This window comes from Periplaneta americana, chromosome 11, assembly GCF_040183065.1.
Source record: "Periplaneta americana isolate PAMFEO1 chromosome 11, P.americana_PAMFEO1_priV1, whole genome shotgun sequence".
Taxonomy (NCBI): Eukaryota; Metazoa; Arthropoda; class Insecta; order Blattodea; family Blattidae; genus Periplaneta; species Periplaneta americana.
In genome coordinates this window covers 79,691,077-79,707,400 of record NC_091127.1, presented here as the reverse complement: position 1 = coordinate 79,707,400, position 16,324 = coordinate 79,691,077, and the positions used below count along the sequence as shown (strand labels likewise).

General features: G+C 35.8%; 1 protein-coding gene across 2 annotated transcripts in view; it reads right to left on the bottom strand.

Annotated features, from left to right (window-relative positions):
• Nucleotides 1–1,079: 1,079 nt before the first annotated feature.
• LOC138709124 (ABC transporter G family member 20-like) overlaps nucleotides 1,080–16,324 on the bottom strand; it is a 226,789-nt gene continuing 211,544 nt past the window's right edge. For both annotated transcript variants that reach the window (XM_069839660.1, XM_069839661.1), the window contains 2 exons: nucleotides 15,290–15,376; nucleotides 1,080–8,950 (listed from right to left, as the gene is read on the bottom strand). In XM_069839660.1, the coding sequence (XP_069695761.1) occupies nucleotides 8,736–8,950; nucleotides 15,290–15,376 (302 nt within the window). In that variant the 3' untranslated portion in view covers nucleotides 1,080–8,735. The remainder of the gene's footprint in view (nucleotides 8,951–15,289; nucleotides 15,377–16,324) is intronic.

Below are 16,324 nucleotides of genomic sequence, written 5' to 3'. Positions count from 1 at the left end.
CCACTTGGGCTGATTACCTGGTTGGGTTTTTTCCGAGGTTTTCCCCAACCATAGGTCGAATGTCAGATAATTTATGGTGAATCCTCGGCTTCATCTCGCCAAATACCATCTTGCTACTATCACCAATCTCATTGATGCTAAATAACCTAGTAGTTGATACAGCATTGTTAAATAAACAAAAAAAAAATGTTTTCATTCAGTTCAGCGAGGTGTGTCAATTGCTTTATTACAAACGAAATTGGTAAGCTGTGTATTGCAAATGGTGGTGGCACTTAGCATGAAACCTTTATCGTTGAGCATTGTTTCTCTACATTGAAGAGAATAAAAACATTTGTGAGAAATATCAGAAGATAAGAAAGACCTTCGGCATCGACAATACTTTCAGTGGAAAAAGACTTTATTATGAACATTTCCAATTTCAGTCAGAAAGTTATTGATAAGTTCACTCATAGCAAAGAATGTAGGATGAACTTCTCTTTCAAGTAGGTGTGTTTATAAGGAAGATGTTTTATATATACTGTGTCAATAGGCGGAGAGAGAACCGTTTCCTTGGGGTGGGGGGGGGGGCAAAGCAAAACCATAGAATCCCCATATAAAGGGTTATGGGGGACATCAGTTACCTCCTTCCCTGTTATAGCTTGACCATAGTGTAGTATATCGGAATATGATCATTTAATAAAGGTATTTTCGGGAGCATGTTTCTTTTCGAACCGAGTTGTATAGGGCTTGAACTGTAGGTCTATTACACAAATTATAATAGGGTATAACCACAGTTTAGATATACAGTCACGAAGCTCAATACGTACCTAGTAAATATGCATCCATAGATAGTTGATAACCACTAGGATCGCTACTATTGCCTCATTACAGACAATGCGAAATAGTACTTGCACAGTCTATTTTTTCTAGTACCCTCATAAACTCAAGCTTCGTGACTATATACTAGACTGTGGTATAACTTAAAACAATCTCCCTCTTTTTCTCTCTCGTACAGAAACACATGCACACATCAATAAAACTACGTAACAGTGCTAACAGAAACTTTTTTATATACCTTCCTGAAGATATCATATGAAATGTAAATTCTAATTATTTTATTTAATCTCATCTTTAAGTTTACATATTATACAGAGATCACTTTTCTTTTTTTCTGCATTGTTGTGCAGTATGTTGTTCATATTTCTCCAAGTGGCGGCCTGAACACCTGCAAACTTCTAACACACGAGTACACGCTGTTACAAAAAAAAATTACAGTGCTTCCATTCGTCAAATGAGGTATAGGAATTCTTATACATTCAGAAATTTAAAATAAACATTATAGTCCAGACACATGATCTGAAGACATTAATTCATGAACTTAAGCACAGAAACTTAATCATAAACAAAATAAAAAAAGATCTTTTGAATTCAATATTTTCTAATGTTAAAAAAAAAAAAAAAAAAAAAAAAAAAGAGGTCAGGCAAGTTTGGGGGGACAGAGCCCCTCATAACTCCACCTATGACTGTGTGTAACACATTTTACTATACATAGGGATTTAACATGAGAAATCGTTTATAAATAATATTTTTCCTCTATGTTTTACAGAAAAATTTTGTAGGGAAAATGTTAAGGGGCTAAAATATATCGAAATGGGCTAACAACTACGGTATTTTATTTTTTTAAGGTTCAGAGGAATTATTGGATTGGTGCATAAGTTTGTAGCGTTTTTCTGTACTTTCATTCATTTAATAGTACTATAGTGACACAGCTACCACAGCAACGAAAAATGCTACGAACTTGTGCACCATCTCAATTATTAAGTAAAGTTCTAAAATATAACATTTTTTGCTTTATTTAACACTTTACATTTGTTTCAAGTATTTTTAATTGCTAATGTATTTAACATTGAGTTTCAGCCAGTGGCATAGCTCAGTCGGCTGAGGTACTTGCCTGCCAAACTGAAATTGCACTCAGGCATGGATTCGATTTCCGCTTGGACTAATTACCTGGTTGCGTTTTTTCGAGATTTTCCCCAACCATAAGCCGAATGTCAGGTAATCTATGGCGAATCCTCTGCTTCATCTCGCCAAATACCATCTTGCTATCACCAATTCCATTGATGCTAAATAACCTAGTTGTTGATACAACGTCGTTAAATAACCAACTAAAAAAAAAAAACATTTATTTTCAAACATCAAGTTTCGTTACCTACATATTTCTTTCTGTTGGGGTTACATCTATGTTGCATGGTTTGAAGGCTGTTTTCAGAATATAAAATTTATAGATACAAGTTAACTACAACTATCTATAAACTGTAGCACGAACCGCCACTGGAATGATCACTAGATGTTTACACGTAACAGAACTTGTAGTTTGCAGTTTGCATGACACAAACTGTTTAAGATAGTACAGAGAAAATACAAGACAATGATGAACACTCAGTTTCTATGGAGGGAAGTAAATTTCCACTTATGTAACCTACTTGCCAGTAATTTAAACCCTAACTGACTGGATTTGTAGCCACATAAGCTATCATTTGAACAACAGTGGAGGAAAACTAAGTTACATATGGTAATAATTTTGACTACAGTACCAGTATCATAATAAATTTACTTTTAAATTTATTAATTTGCAAATTTCTCTCCTTATAATTTATGGATATGGGGATGGGGCACATGAAGCAATTTGTGTGTAACATACTAACTAAGGATTAGATTAATATTTAATTTAAATATTTCGGGTCAATTTCATTTGTTTTTAAAGACGTGTAGTAGGCTACTGTTTACTATATTTTGTTCTGAACATGTAGGTTAGGTTGAAGCACCTGTAAGGCAAAATTCATAACTTTCCTGTGATAGGTGAAAATTGTGACTAATAGCTAAATTTTAAATGTAAATGAGAAACTGTTGATAATATTTTTCTGGAGCCCTCATTCAGAGAGAGAGAGAGATCTCTTTCCTGCTGGGAAGCTACCACACACGACCTCCAGCTTTACTTCTCAGTGAAGTTATCTAAGAACTTTTATCATCCTCAAAAATCCGTTGCCATCAGCTGCGTTTGAACTTGTGAACCTTGAACCTAGCTCGGTAATACCTCGATCATCCAGAACGACTTTTTTTGTTGTATTTATTTAATCGTACAATTTCCCCTTCCCCAAAGATTTTTAGGACGTGTTTTTCAGAATCTTGTTTTCTTTCCGTAATTTCCCCCTTTTACATCAAACAAAATTGGACACTCCTTTTCTCTTCAAGAGCGCCTTTCGTGAAGATTACAAGTATTGAAAAATAAGCATGGGAAATCAAAGGCCTTTATTCATCTCTTCTATAACGAAAAACATCTATGATTCCTCTGACAATAAGAAAGATGATTTGGATTTGCTGTCTGTTGAAAGTAGTGGAGTGTAAAATATATATAGGTACGTTTATTTGCTTTGTGTAATTACCGAATTAATTTTTATACAAATATTTTATACACGAAGTTTAACACCATGCTCTGAGATTAGTCAAGATCAGGCTGAAGGCATTAGAACTGACATACAGCAGGTACATAGAAGAGCCACAGAATTGTCCATAATTGTTGAAATTTTGTATATATTAAGTATTGATTTCATTAGTACATGAATTGTTTTATGTTATTTTTTACCAGATTATTTTCGATATTTTGTAGTTCTAATGTAATTTCTCTGTCCTTGATTTTTCGCTTCCAAATTTTGAGAAAAAAAGGTGGAAATTACGCGAGTAAGCCTATTTTAAACTGAGTATTAGACAGTTTTTGTTTCTTTCCTTCTCCTGGTTTGTGGGTCATCTATATTTCCTATTGCTTCATTTTATGTTCAAGTAAATCTTGTAAGAAATTATTACAGCATCTTTATGTAGACATTTTTTCAGTTGTTAAATTTTATTTATAGAAGTGCTAATGAAATATTACATAAAATATTGAATCTAATAATAATATGGATCACAGCAAAGCACTATTCCTGGAGAAATTGATCTCACCGATTTATAATAATACATCCTATACATAATATACAGTATGTTAAAAGCATGTACGTTATTCTTACTGGTGAAATATTCACCTAAGATCTCTGGAAGCTCGTGTCTGATGTTCATTTTCAAACCTACCTGAATTAACACGTTTTTAATACATAATACATGGCAAGAATGTATGTTCACCATTTGTGCCTTAACTTTACTTACCGGTAATGAAAAGTTAATTCTGTACGTCATTAATGGAACTGAAGAATACATGACAAGAAAGGCATTGCTTTCACAAAATCACATTTTAACAGATAATATTGGTAACGCTAATTAAATGTGAAATAACACTTTCCCAGTTAAACACAATATTAACATTCTTAAGGCCAAACTGCACAATGTTTCAATCTTACGAAAATGTTACAAGTGCCATTTCTTTATCGCACAGGCATGCTACCACAATTTACTTTTCTGAAATGAAAAAAAGTGTTAAGCCATTGATTGAAACTGAGCTCTTCAGTAAACTTACTTAATTTAGTAAAGTCAGCTCAAATATGATGAAAGTATAACCAAACAAGAAATGTACGAATATAAAAGCAGTTCTCACTGAGCGACGAGTGGAGCTGGATGTGAATGACCGCGCGCCGTATAAAGTAGCGAAGAGCAAATAGTACAAACAAATCGTTCTAAAGTTTAAGGAATTGTGAAGTGAGTGTTTCGAGTAAAATGGATCCGGAAAGTCTTAGGGAAAGCATTGTTAAAATCAATAAGAAGATAGAAGAATTGCAAGAGGAGAACATGATGTTGAAGAGGAAAGTGAAAGACTTAGAAGAAGAGAAGAGGAAGAATAATTTAGTATTTTTCGGGATCGAAGAACAGGAAAGAGAGCAATCTTGGGAAACATATGAAGTGATACTGACTGTGTGCTGGGAGAGGATAGGATTAGATATTAGTAACGGTCAAGTGAAGGAGGTCTACAGAGTGGGGCATGGGGCTAACCGGCCTATACTAGTCAAATTGGCGAACTCTTGGTAAAGGATATGATAATGAGCAAAAAGAGTGAGTTAAAAGACTCTAATATTAGCATCGATGGTGACTTTGATTATGAAGGAGGAAAGTGTTAGTGCCTTTTTCGAAAGCGGCAAGGGAAAACGGTCACTACGCGAGGCTAGTGAAGGACAAGTTAAAAATTAATGGCGTGACTTTCGACGTAGAGTTATGTTTGGACAGCGTAAATAAATCTGGAATAGGTGAAAATATAAGCGAAGAAAAAAGAAAAATGCTTAAGGATAAAGTAATGGGGATAGTGAAAGAAAATTCATTTAGTACGAGGAACGAAGGCGTGAAGAGCAAGAAACCTGACATGCTAGAGAGTGCGGAAGTCGGAGTTTTGTCGAGGACAGCAAATTCCGATCGAGAAGCATGCGGCAGAACGACCACGGCCCGGTGGAAAGGCGAAGATAGAGGAATGACCGTGAGGAGTTGCACGAACGTATGGAAGAAATCTGTAGTGACGTCACCACAAGGTCACATCAAGAGTGTAATGTGTCAAACGAATAGGAGCGGTAATGTAGACGTGTGTGGTGTCAGCGAAAGAAATGTAGGCAACGTGAGACAACAGCTGGGAAAGGTTAATGTGCAAAAGGAAGTCGATGGGGATAAGGCGGAGAGCAGCAAGGATAAACCAGCATACAATCTAAGGAAATGGTGTGTCAGTGGAATGAAGGATTAATTAAGGGTGCAGTGAATATGGGTGAATAGTGTTTTAGTATGAGAAGGGTCATGATGAGTAATTTAATTAGTAGGAATGAGTAGGACGTATTGTAAATATAGAATGAGTAGAGGAGCTAAAAGTAGGACTAGACTAGATAGGTATCAGTAGGACAAAAAAAAAGTAATATAGATAGATGTAAAGCAAATAATAGAGGGTAGGCTTAGTTATAGTACAGTAAATGATTGTAGTGATATGTTAAATAAGTTGGTCTGTAAAAATGATGAATAGAAAAAGTAATTGTTACGTTGTTATTAGGAATAGGAAATAGTAGAAGGTAGGAGTAGAGGGAAAGAAGGAATATTTAATAAACGCAGAAATATAGGAAGTGTGGTGAAAGAACATGAAAGACTTAGTGGGTGAACATTAAATGATGAAGAGATGTCGGTCATTAACATAGAGTATTGTACAAGTTGTAAATAGTATATGGAAGGGACTGCTGGCCCGAATACTATATAAGTGAAGGGCCAGCAGGACCAAAAGTTTGAGTGAGAATAAACCATACCATACCATACCAAAGAATATAAAAGCTTGTACAATATTTCAGAATAAAAGGAGAATAAAACTTAGAAGTCTATAGAATAATGGTGTCATTAAATAACACATACTTCCTCATTATACCCCTACATATAATGTTTTATGTCAACACTTTCTTGCTTATTAAACATTTTCTATTACTGGAGTCTTTACCTGCTCTAATGCCTTCTCAATGAATCAACAACAGACAATACCGTACTGATTACTTGGTTGAGTGTTTTCCAAAGTTTTCCTTAACTGTAAGGCAAGAGTCAGGTAATCTCTTAGTCAATCATCACACTCATCCTGCCGAGTACCATCTCACTATCACAAGTTCCATTGACGCTATATAACCTCGCCCTTAAAACAATATCATTAAAAGAACTTATAAAAAAGATAAGACAATAACAATGAAGAGCACCTCTCTCAATAACGTCAGGCTCCCTTTTGCTGTTAGTTAGCTAAGGAACCTAGAGATTCTACTAACTGGCGTATAGTTGCTATATAATTATTTTTAATAGTTGAAAAATTATCCTGAACCAGGAATTTTGAGAACATATGGTTTGCATTGTTTTGTTTGGCACTATTTCTTATGCAGTAAAGAATCAAGATAAAAGTAATTTAAGTTGATTACGAGTAAGTTACAGTTTTGTAACTTTTTGTATAAGGATTTAAAATGCATTATGTACTTAGAATACTTTTCGGATGAATTGACTCAGAAATACTGTGTATGAATAAAATTTGCTGGTAATTTGGGAGAAAAGGCTGTGTAGACAGAGAGATAGATGGCATATAAAACACATTTTTTGTGTAAGAAGTGTTGACAATGTGTATTTCAATTTTAACAACATTAATAAACTCCATCTACACATTTTACAATGAGAACGTAATAAAATTATCTGAAATCAAAGACAAATTTATGTCTAGATTCATGAGAATTTTATGTAATATTTAAGGAGTTTTTTTAATTACTTGACTTGTAAATGAGGGGCTCACAGCCAGAGTGGACCAAGTCCACCAGTGGTCAGTTTTTGGATTAATACAATTTCGGATGAACAGGAAGGTGAAGGTTGCTAAGCATGAGCCAGGAACTTTAAGACTCAATTTCTCAAAATTATTCCAGAAGGACTTGGTCCACTCTGGTTGTGAACCCCTCAAATGACAATGAACCTGGTTTTGCATAAGTACAGTACATTGCCTTACAGTTATTAGAGATTAAAAATAACTTTTGAAAAAACCTGTGTGGAAATTTGACGTACATTGTTCACAGTATGCATTATGAGTTAATAACATCAAAGATGTAATTTTATCTTATTTCCAAAGGGAAGTTTGCTTAAAAATATATATATTACCATTATAAACATACTTTGTGAACTTTGATAAAGTTATAAAATGTAATTTTGAGATTCCTAGATTTTACATCTTTTCATAAAGTAAGGTTATATTTACAGTATGGGTAACACTTAAATTAAATACAGAGTATCTCAAAATTAGACCGAAAAACTTCGGGCTCGGACACATAACTATTTGAAACACTCTTTGTTAAGAAACAAATGGGCTGTGACATATGTTTCAATGCAACAAGATTTTATGTCATTAATGCCTCCACCCAGTTTGTTTACTCCCTGAGCTCGGTATAATGCTTCCAACCCAGCTCACTTTGGGAATGCAGTACATCATCTTACAGCTACATATGGCGATTAGTGGATAGGTTGTGGTGGGCCTGTTGCCTGACCAGCATGCTCTCCTGACCTTCACTACACTTCATTTTTTTTTTTTTTTGTGGTTACATAAAGTCTGTAGTTTAATAAGCCCCAGTTGATTGCAACAGCACTCATAGCCTGCACAGTTCATGGAATAAGAGAAATGCCTGGTATCTTTGAGAGAATAAGACAGAGCTTGGTACGTCGGTACATGCTTTGTCTGGAAGCCAATGGACTTGTGTAGTGGTGAGAAGACAGCAGTATATTGAGTTCTGACTTTAACATTGCAATAAATGTTTTTCCTTTTCTTTTTGTTTGTTTTGTGTGTGTTTTTATGTATTTTGAGTCGAATCAATATCTGCAACAATAATGATTTGTTTATTAAATTCATTAACTAATTTTTTTAATAACTGATTATCTCAACCTCGTCCTGTAAGATGGTCCAGTTAATGACATAAAACATTGTTGCACTGAAACGAAACGTCGCAGGTCATTTGTTCCTTAACAAAAAGCGTTTTAAAAAAGGTTATTTGTCCAATCCCGAACTTTGTCGGTATGTAATGTATGAGAAATTCAACATTTGATGTTTGCCAACTTTTGAAGGGCCAGCAAAGCGAATGGATGCTGACACATCACACATATTGCACCCTACCTTTGGCAGATCTAATGTTTGGATCATTTCTTCACTGCATAACTTTACCCTATGCATAAAAATTCTTTTCTTCCCATTAATACTGACACAAACATACATAGTATCAAAGTCGTGAATGATACACTCCAGCTCCAGTTGTTTAACCCTTCTTGAACTTGAGAATTATAATACTGCCAAAGAGGAATACTATGATCCAGCAGACTGTTGCAATGAAGCCATGGTACACAACTGGCTCTGATATGTCCCACCCCCGAGCCAGCACTGCACGCATGGACTCGGTCGAGAATGTGAGAGGCAGTATGTAGCTGATATACCTGAGTAAGTAGTGCATTCCTTCCACAGGCCAGCAAATACCTATATGATAGAAAAAATATTTTATGCTCTTACAAATTAATTATTCATAAGTCATCATCATTGTCATCTTCATCATTTTCATGTTGCCACTGGCATCATCCTCGCAGTCATTAAGCTGTCATCGTCATTATCATCATTGTAACAGTTATTGTTATTAACATGGCAAATGTAATGGTACCTTCGTCCTTGTTCAGGCAGCGCCACCAATTTTTACGTGTCCTTCATTTTGGATCACAGTGTGTGAGTCCTGCAAGTCATGTTATCGCATATCAAATTCATAATTTTGAGAAAACCAAGGAGCTATCTGGTTTTAGTTTATGTTTAATACGAAAATACCTGAGCAACACAGTACACTTGGTCAAAATGAAAGTGCCAGTCTCTTGAGCAGCGAAAATTTTCTAAGTCCCTTCAGGTGAGCACACAGTTCACTACCGTAAACCTCTGTGCGCTGCTTTAGTTAACTCCATAATGCAAGGCGCTGATTTGGGCTACCTCCACAGCATGCTTCGAATCTCCGTAGTGAATTTTTTGTTTTGTCCTTTCTTTTATTTTTTACGACTCCTTTCAGTGTAATATAATAAATAATTTTGTTTATGCTAATTTATGTTACTTACAGATAATTACAAAATTTGGTGAAAATTTGTGGTTATAATTCCAGGAAATCAGGATATATTTTGTCATCAGAATTATGGTTTTTTTCTTGTTTACAATTACTGCGTTTAGGCCCTGATGATCACGGATTTAGATTAGTATAATAATCATATTGCCTGTAGCACAACTTGCAAATTAATTACTGTCAATTATTTAACCTTCAACATATTTACTGAATGTTGCTTAGGCAATAGAGTGCAAAGCAGCAGAGATTAATAAAATAATTAACACAGCATTTTAATATGAAAGCCCCTAATTGTCGCCTTTAGTGTTACTTCCATCTAGCATCAAAAGTTTCTATTAACACGAAAAAAATAATAAAGCGAAAAGTATTCTAAGGATAAAAAAAATGACGAAAATCTGTTATATTTTCACTGATGCATTTAAAAGGCAACAAAAAAAAGTTTAGTAATTCCACGAAGATTTGAACTTGCAATCTCACGAATTCTTAGCTATCACTCTACAAACTATGCTAACAGTTTTACTGCAGTGAGAACAGCATTGTAACGAGCAATGGTCATACTCCACTTGAGAACCTGTTATACAGTATATACTGTTTGTGTTACAATATTCACTGTTTAAACACTCTGAACGATTTGTCTGTTTTAAATCTCGTATATGAATTATTTTCTCAGAATATTTTAGTTATTAATAGTCATGTTCCTCATTATAACAACTAGAAGAATATAGCAATCTTTTGAACAAAGCCTGGCTGTCCCAAGCGCTCATGGAAATACTCGATTCGAACTTAATCTCTCAGACGCTGGCCACTTTCATTTTGACCAAGTGTACAGTCTGTGTTGAAATTGCATTCTGGCACACACACACGCACGCGGCTGAAATATTTAAGGTCTTCTTGGGCTCTGACAATAAGAACAAGAACTAAATATTATTATGGGTCTTTTCTCAGGTTATGATATCGTTATTTTCTTATTAATCTTTGTTCTATACCTCCATGTGGAAAATATATAAGCTGCAACAGTAGTACAACACAGCAAATCATAAGTTGATTGGTGCACAATAATATGTGACAAAATGGATCAGCAATGACCACTGAATACCTACCTACTTTTACATTACACAGCTTGGCTTGCTTATAATTTTATTGGATGTACCAGTGCTTGTTCCTTTGCTAAAAGTTACTGTTGCTGAGCCTAGTTGTTTGGAGTAGCCAGACATAGCGACCTCAACAGAATACGCGACCCCTTTGATCTTACTTGTTTGCCCAGATAATGAAACCCATAAGCCTATGCATTTCCAAAATGTAGGATATGTTGTAGTTATAGGACATGGTGGAATACTGAAAAGTCTATTTCTGAATATTATTCTCTTAATTTTAGCTTTCACATAGCTCTTGGATGCTAGGTGTCACAGGTAATATTTACAATCTCGGGCTTGAGTCAGATTTAGGTTTAGGAGTGAATGGGCCGGACCATATGTCCTGTTCTCTAAAACTTAAGAGGCAAAATATCAGATAGCTAGCCAGAGCCGGGAAATTTAAGATTGATATTGGGAACAAACCTCAAGCTTGCTTCTATTCATAATATGGTTTCATGGGCGGATGAGAGGGAATGTTTTCGCCATTTCGCCAGCATATTATAAAGAAATTTATAATAAGAAAGCTAGCAAAGCGAATGGCATGTCAGTTCAAATGTAATATATTGAAAGATGGTAGATTTGGACTTCCTCAAGAAGTTTAACATTCTGAGAAAAAAACGACCGAACTTCACGATTTTAACAAAATGGTTATTAGACATAGAGTACCAGTACCGGTACCACTCACAACTTGTATGTGCAAGAAGGCTCTATACCAACCATAAAACGACTGTCAGTAAAATTGAAAGTAGCCTACTTTAGTTTTCAAGGTACGGTAGTTAACAAGTTTGAGAAGATTCGTCAACGATCTTGGATTTGAATGTGGAACAGAAATCTAATAGAATAGTTCTTGTTGAAGACAAGAACACAGATTTTCAGCGAGAGAACTTTCACTTGACCTTTCTTTAGAGGTATAAAAATGAAAAAAATAATGGCGCTGCAGAAGATGAAATAATGGGCGTGGAATAAACTAAAGGATGTCTAATTTGTACTACGTACTTTAATTTTTTTAACGCAGAATGTAAATTTAAAGGTGTATATTTTCAATATGTCGAATTTATACATAGAGGTAACAAACATTGAAAGTGATTACTGATAATCGAAAGTGACTATGCTGTGTAATAGGCTTACAACCAAAATAGAAGCAGTGCAAGATGTCACCCAGACAACATAATTGTAGAAAAATCATCATTAGTACTGTAATTCGTTATTGTCATCAATGATCGCTGAAGTTACAATTGTGATTGTTATAATAATCATCATTATTGTTGTTGAAATTGCATCTGCCAACTTTGTTCAGTGTCATAAATATATTTATGAATAAACACAGTTTAAACAGCCAAAAGACATCCTTTACGAGGGTTGGCTGGAAAGCTTTAAGACTGACAAGGAAGAGGATGTGGTATCATGCTATAATTTTTGTCGTTCAACATAGTCTCCCTGAACTTGAATAAACTTTTCCCAGCGTCCTCTAACATCTGTAATCTATTGTTAAAAAAACTAGTGTTCTTGGACGTCCGGCCATTCACGACTTTGTTCTAAGGAAATGCTTATTCTTCAGATGTATCTGCATGGCAGGAAACAGATGGTAACAAGGTATCAAGTTAGGTGAATACGTCGGATGTTGGAGAAGTTCGAAGCTACAATCATGAAGTTTCTGCAGTATCAGGTGGGCAGTGTGGTACGATGCATTGTCTTGAAGAAACAGGACACCATTTTACAATTTGCTTTTCAACTGGATCTTTTGTGGCAGTCTGTCCTTCAGGCAGGAAATCAATAAGAACTTCTGCGAGTCCAGAAAATTGACGCCATAACTTTCCCTGCAGAAGGTTAGCACCGAAACTTATTTGGTGGAGGAGATCTCTTGTATTTCCACTATATTGATTGCTCTTTTGTTTTCGGGTTAAAGTGATGACGTCACGTTTTATTCTTGGTCACAAGTTGTTCAGGAAATCCTCCCAGTTGGAAATTTATCTCGGACGGAACCACTCTTTTGCCTTTTTGATCCATTGTCAAGTTTCTGGAAACCCAATGTGCAGCTGCTTTGCTCATCTCCAGGTGCTTGTGAATAATGATGTGCCCAGACGAGTTGCAATGGTTTGCTCTGACACTCTGCTCTCTGGCAGGATCATGTGCACTTTCGTGGTGTCTTCTCATGACTGTGGCTTCGAATTTCATCATCTGCCATAATTAGTTTTTTCTCTGTTCTCCTACAATTTTGTATGTATACATATTTCTGGTGGTGTGGAACAGAAGGCCTGATGACCTTAACTCCACTAGAATAAATATATTATTATTATTATTATTATTATTATTATTATTATTATTTACTTACTTACTGGCTTTTAAGGGACCCGGAGGTTCATTGCCGCTCTCACATAAGCTTGCAATTGGTCCCTATCCTAGCAAGATTCCCAGAGAATCAGTCCCATTCTGAGGCTTATTTTGAGGTTTCGTAACAAGCTGTTTTTACGATGATGGGTATTATTATTATTATTATTATTATTATTATATTCGCCCGACTTGGTACCTTAAGATTACGATCGGTTTCCTGCCATGAAGAGACACCTGTAGGGCAAGAATTTCCTTAGTGAAGGCATGACTGCAGTATCTGCATGGTTGGACATCCAGGAGCACTCACATTTTTACAGTGAGTTACAGACGTCTGGAGTATCTCTGGGAAAAGTGTGTTCAAGTGCAGGGAGACTGTTGAACACACATAAAATTTCAGTCCGACACCACATCCCCTTCCCTGTCAGGTCAGAAACTTTCCAGCCCACCTTATTTCAAGAAGTGTATTACTATGTGATGTTTTCATCTCTTAAGCACAGTTATGAAAATGTTAAAATGAAACTGAGATCACTTTTATTTCGAACTAATTTTACTTCAACAGTTTATATGAAAATAAGATATAAACATCGAGACATGCTTTCCTGTAAACATATACCTACCAGCATTTTGACTCCACTATTTGCATAGGATCGCCATAATTATGGAATTATGGAGTAAAACAATTAAAGGCACTTGCCTAAATGAACAAAGAATACTACGAGAGCTTTTGAATAAATAAACTATTCTTCAACGAGCTTTATAAGGATAAACTTAAATTAACGTTCTATAAAATACTAATCTGCATAAGGTGATTCTAAATTACTTTGCAAAAATGAAACAGGAAAGAGGAGGTACTGCACCCTACTAAGAATTTTTAGATAGGAAATCCAAGGTCTGTGAAGGCAATTAAAGGAAATCCAAGGTCTGTGAAGGCAATTAAAAAAAAATATGAGCTTGAATGTGAGAGTAGAGACTGAAGGGTGAGAAACTCATTGTGATTCTGAATGGTTTTACTACTAACTGCATTCAATATTATTATTTTTTTAATTAAGTGAACAGTTTACAGTTTTCATGTCATAAAAGTTGCTCAAAATGTCGGCCACCAAGCATTGCTATGGCATACAAAATTTACCATCCTTTTTTGAGGATCCCTGGGATGTGCTCTATCATATCACAAACAGCTGTGATCTTGGTAATTAATTCCTTTACTGTGTTCACTAGAGTTTCAGACACAAAGATTTTAGGTATCCCCAGAGGAAAAAGTCTAGAGGATTCAGATCGGGTGACATCGCAGATTTCAAGGGAACTCCCTATCCATTGACCAGGAAATGTAGCATCCAGGTAACTGCAGAAATTCACAATGAAGTGTGTCGGTAACCCATCATTGTGTAACCACATTCTCGCATGTACAATTAAAGGCACTTCCCCTAACAATCCTGGTAAATCACCTTGCAGGAAATGCAAGTACATTTGGCAGTCACATGAGCAGGTAGAATTTATGGACAAATTAAATGATCTCGGACAAAGCTAATCGACATATTGACGCCAAAAAGTACTTGGTGGTACCAGGTGATTAGAGCACGAGGACTTTCCTCATGTGACATGTGACTATTTCTCCTGTTAAAGATATCATCGTCCCGCGCCGTGGCATCGTGGTCTAAGGCATCCTGCCTATGACTCACATTACGGAATGCGGGCTGGTTCGAGTCCTCATGGGGGAAGAAATTTTCTCATGAAATTTCGGCCAGTGTATGGGACTGGTGCCCACCCAGCATTGTGATGCACTTGGGGAGCTATGATAGGTAGTGAAATCCGGTTGTGAATGCCAGCTATAATGGCTGGGGGGATCATCGTGCTAACCACACGATACCTCCATTCTGGTTGGATGATCGTCCACCTCTGTTTCGGCATGTGGGCGTGAGGCCAGCAGCCGGTTGGTCGGTCTAGGCAATTCACGGGCTGTAACGCCATGGATTATTATAGATGTCATCACGATTGAAATAGACTTTATCAGTGAATAAGACAAATGACAGAAAGTCTGATTCAACAATAAAGCACGCGAAAAACCACCAGCAGAAAATGAACTCGAGGTGCAAAATTATTTGGACCATTCTCACACTCAAGCTCATATCTCCTTAATTTGGCTTCACCAACCCTGGGTTCCCTATCTCAAAATTCTCAGTAAGGCACCTCCTCCCTCCTGTTTAACTTTTGCACTGTCATTTTGGAGACATTCTATGTAGTACTAATTAAGCAACTTACCGCACAACATGAGAATTGGCAGGAAACTTCCCATAGCGAAATATGTGGCAGTTATCTCTGATTCACACAGACTGGACACTACGAATCCTGGGGAAAAAGAAGAAACAAGCCTTAATTTCATCACAACAAACATAAAAACATGTATATTTATTTGTTAATGCACTAGTTTCTGCGTGTGAACAGAAGTTACAATAAAGAAATGATCTTAGAACATCAAAATTTGGGGTTATAACTTTAGTAAATTCCGCCTATTGCTAAATAAAATATAAACCAATATGATGACAAGGATACTGGTAGATCACTGTCTCCAAAAAGAAACCTGCAAGTCAGTGTGGGGAATACGGAAAGGAAGAGAACTTCCTCACATATTCTCTCCCAGTGTTATGAACTGGATGGAGTCACATGTAAATACCTTGAGAACTCCCCTTGTGGAAATTTATAAGAGATTGAACCAGTCGATCTGTGCAAGCTTGTGTACTTGACTCTCGACTGTTTACTTTCTGTGGATAGGGCAGCACACAATGATCCAAATTAATATACTATTTGAGATAGCCTTCAAAAAGGAAAAAAAATGAATTGCTTAATTTCCAAATTACTACTATCAATATTCTTGTAACTGACAAAAATTTAAATATTGTTGCTACAGTATAATATATATGCAATGTATGCAGCACTATAACTTTACTTTAAATGCTATGTATACCAGTAAATCATGGTATTACAAGAGTAGTCTATGGAAGGATGAAAAGTTTTTAGTCTACCACAGAAAAAAAAAAAAAAAAGAGAATTTGATACTTATTTATTAACTCACTACATTCAGTGACACGATCCAAAAGTTTTTTATCCCCTCAAAATTCAGACTGCTTTCAGCATATCATGGTCTCGAATTTCCTTTCTTTCAAGTCCTGAGCATACAAAGATGCCACACAATGCAGAATCTTTTGAAAGTGTTACAATTAACGAAGGCATAATCCTTGTGCATACTATACCTTCTTGTAAAAGTGCAAATAGCTTACTGCCTGGTACTCTAATTAA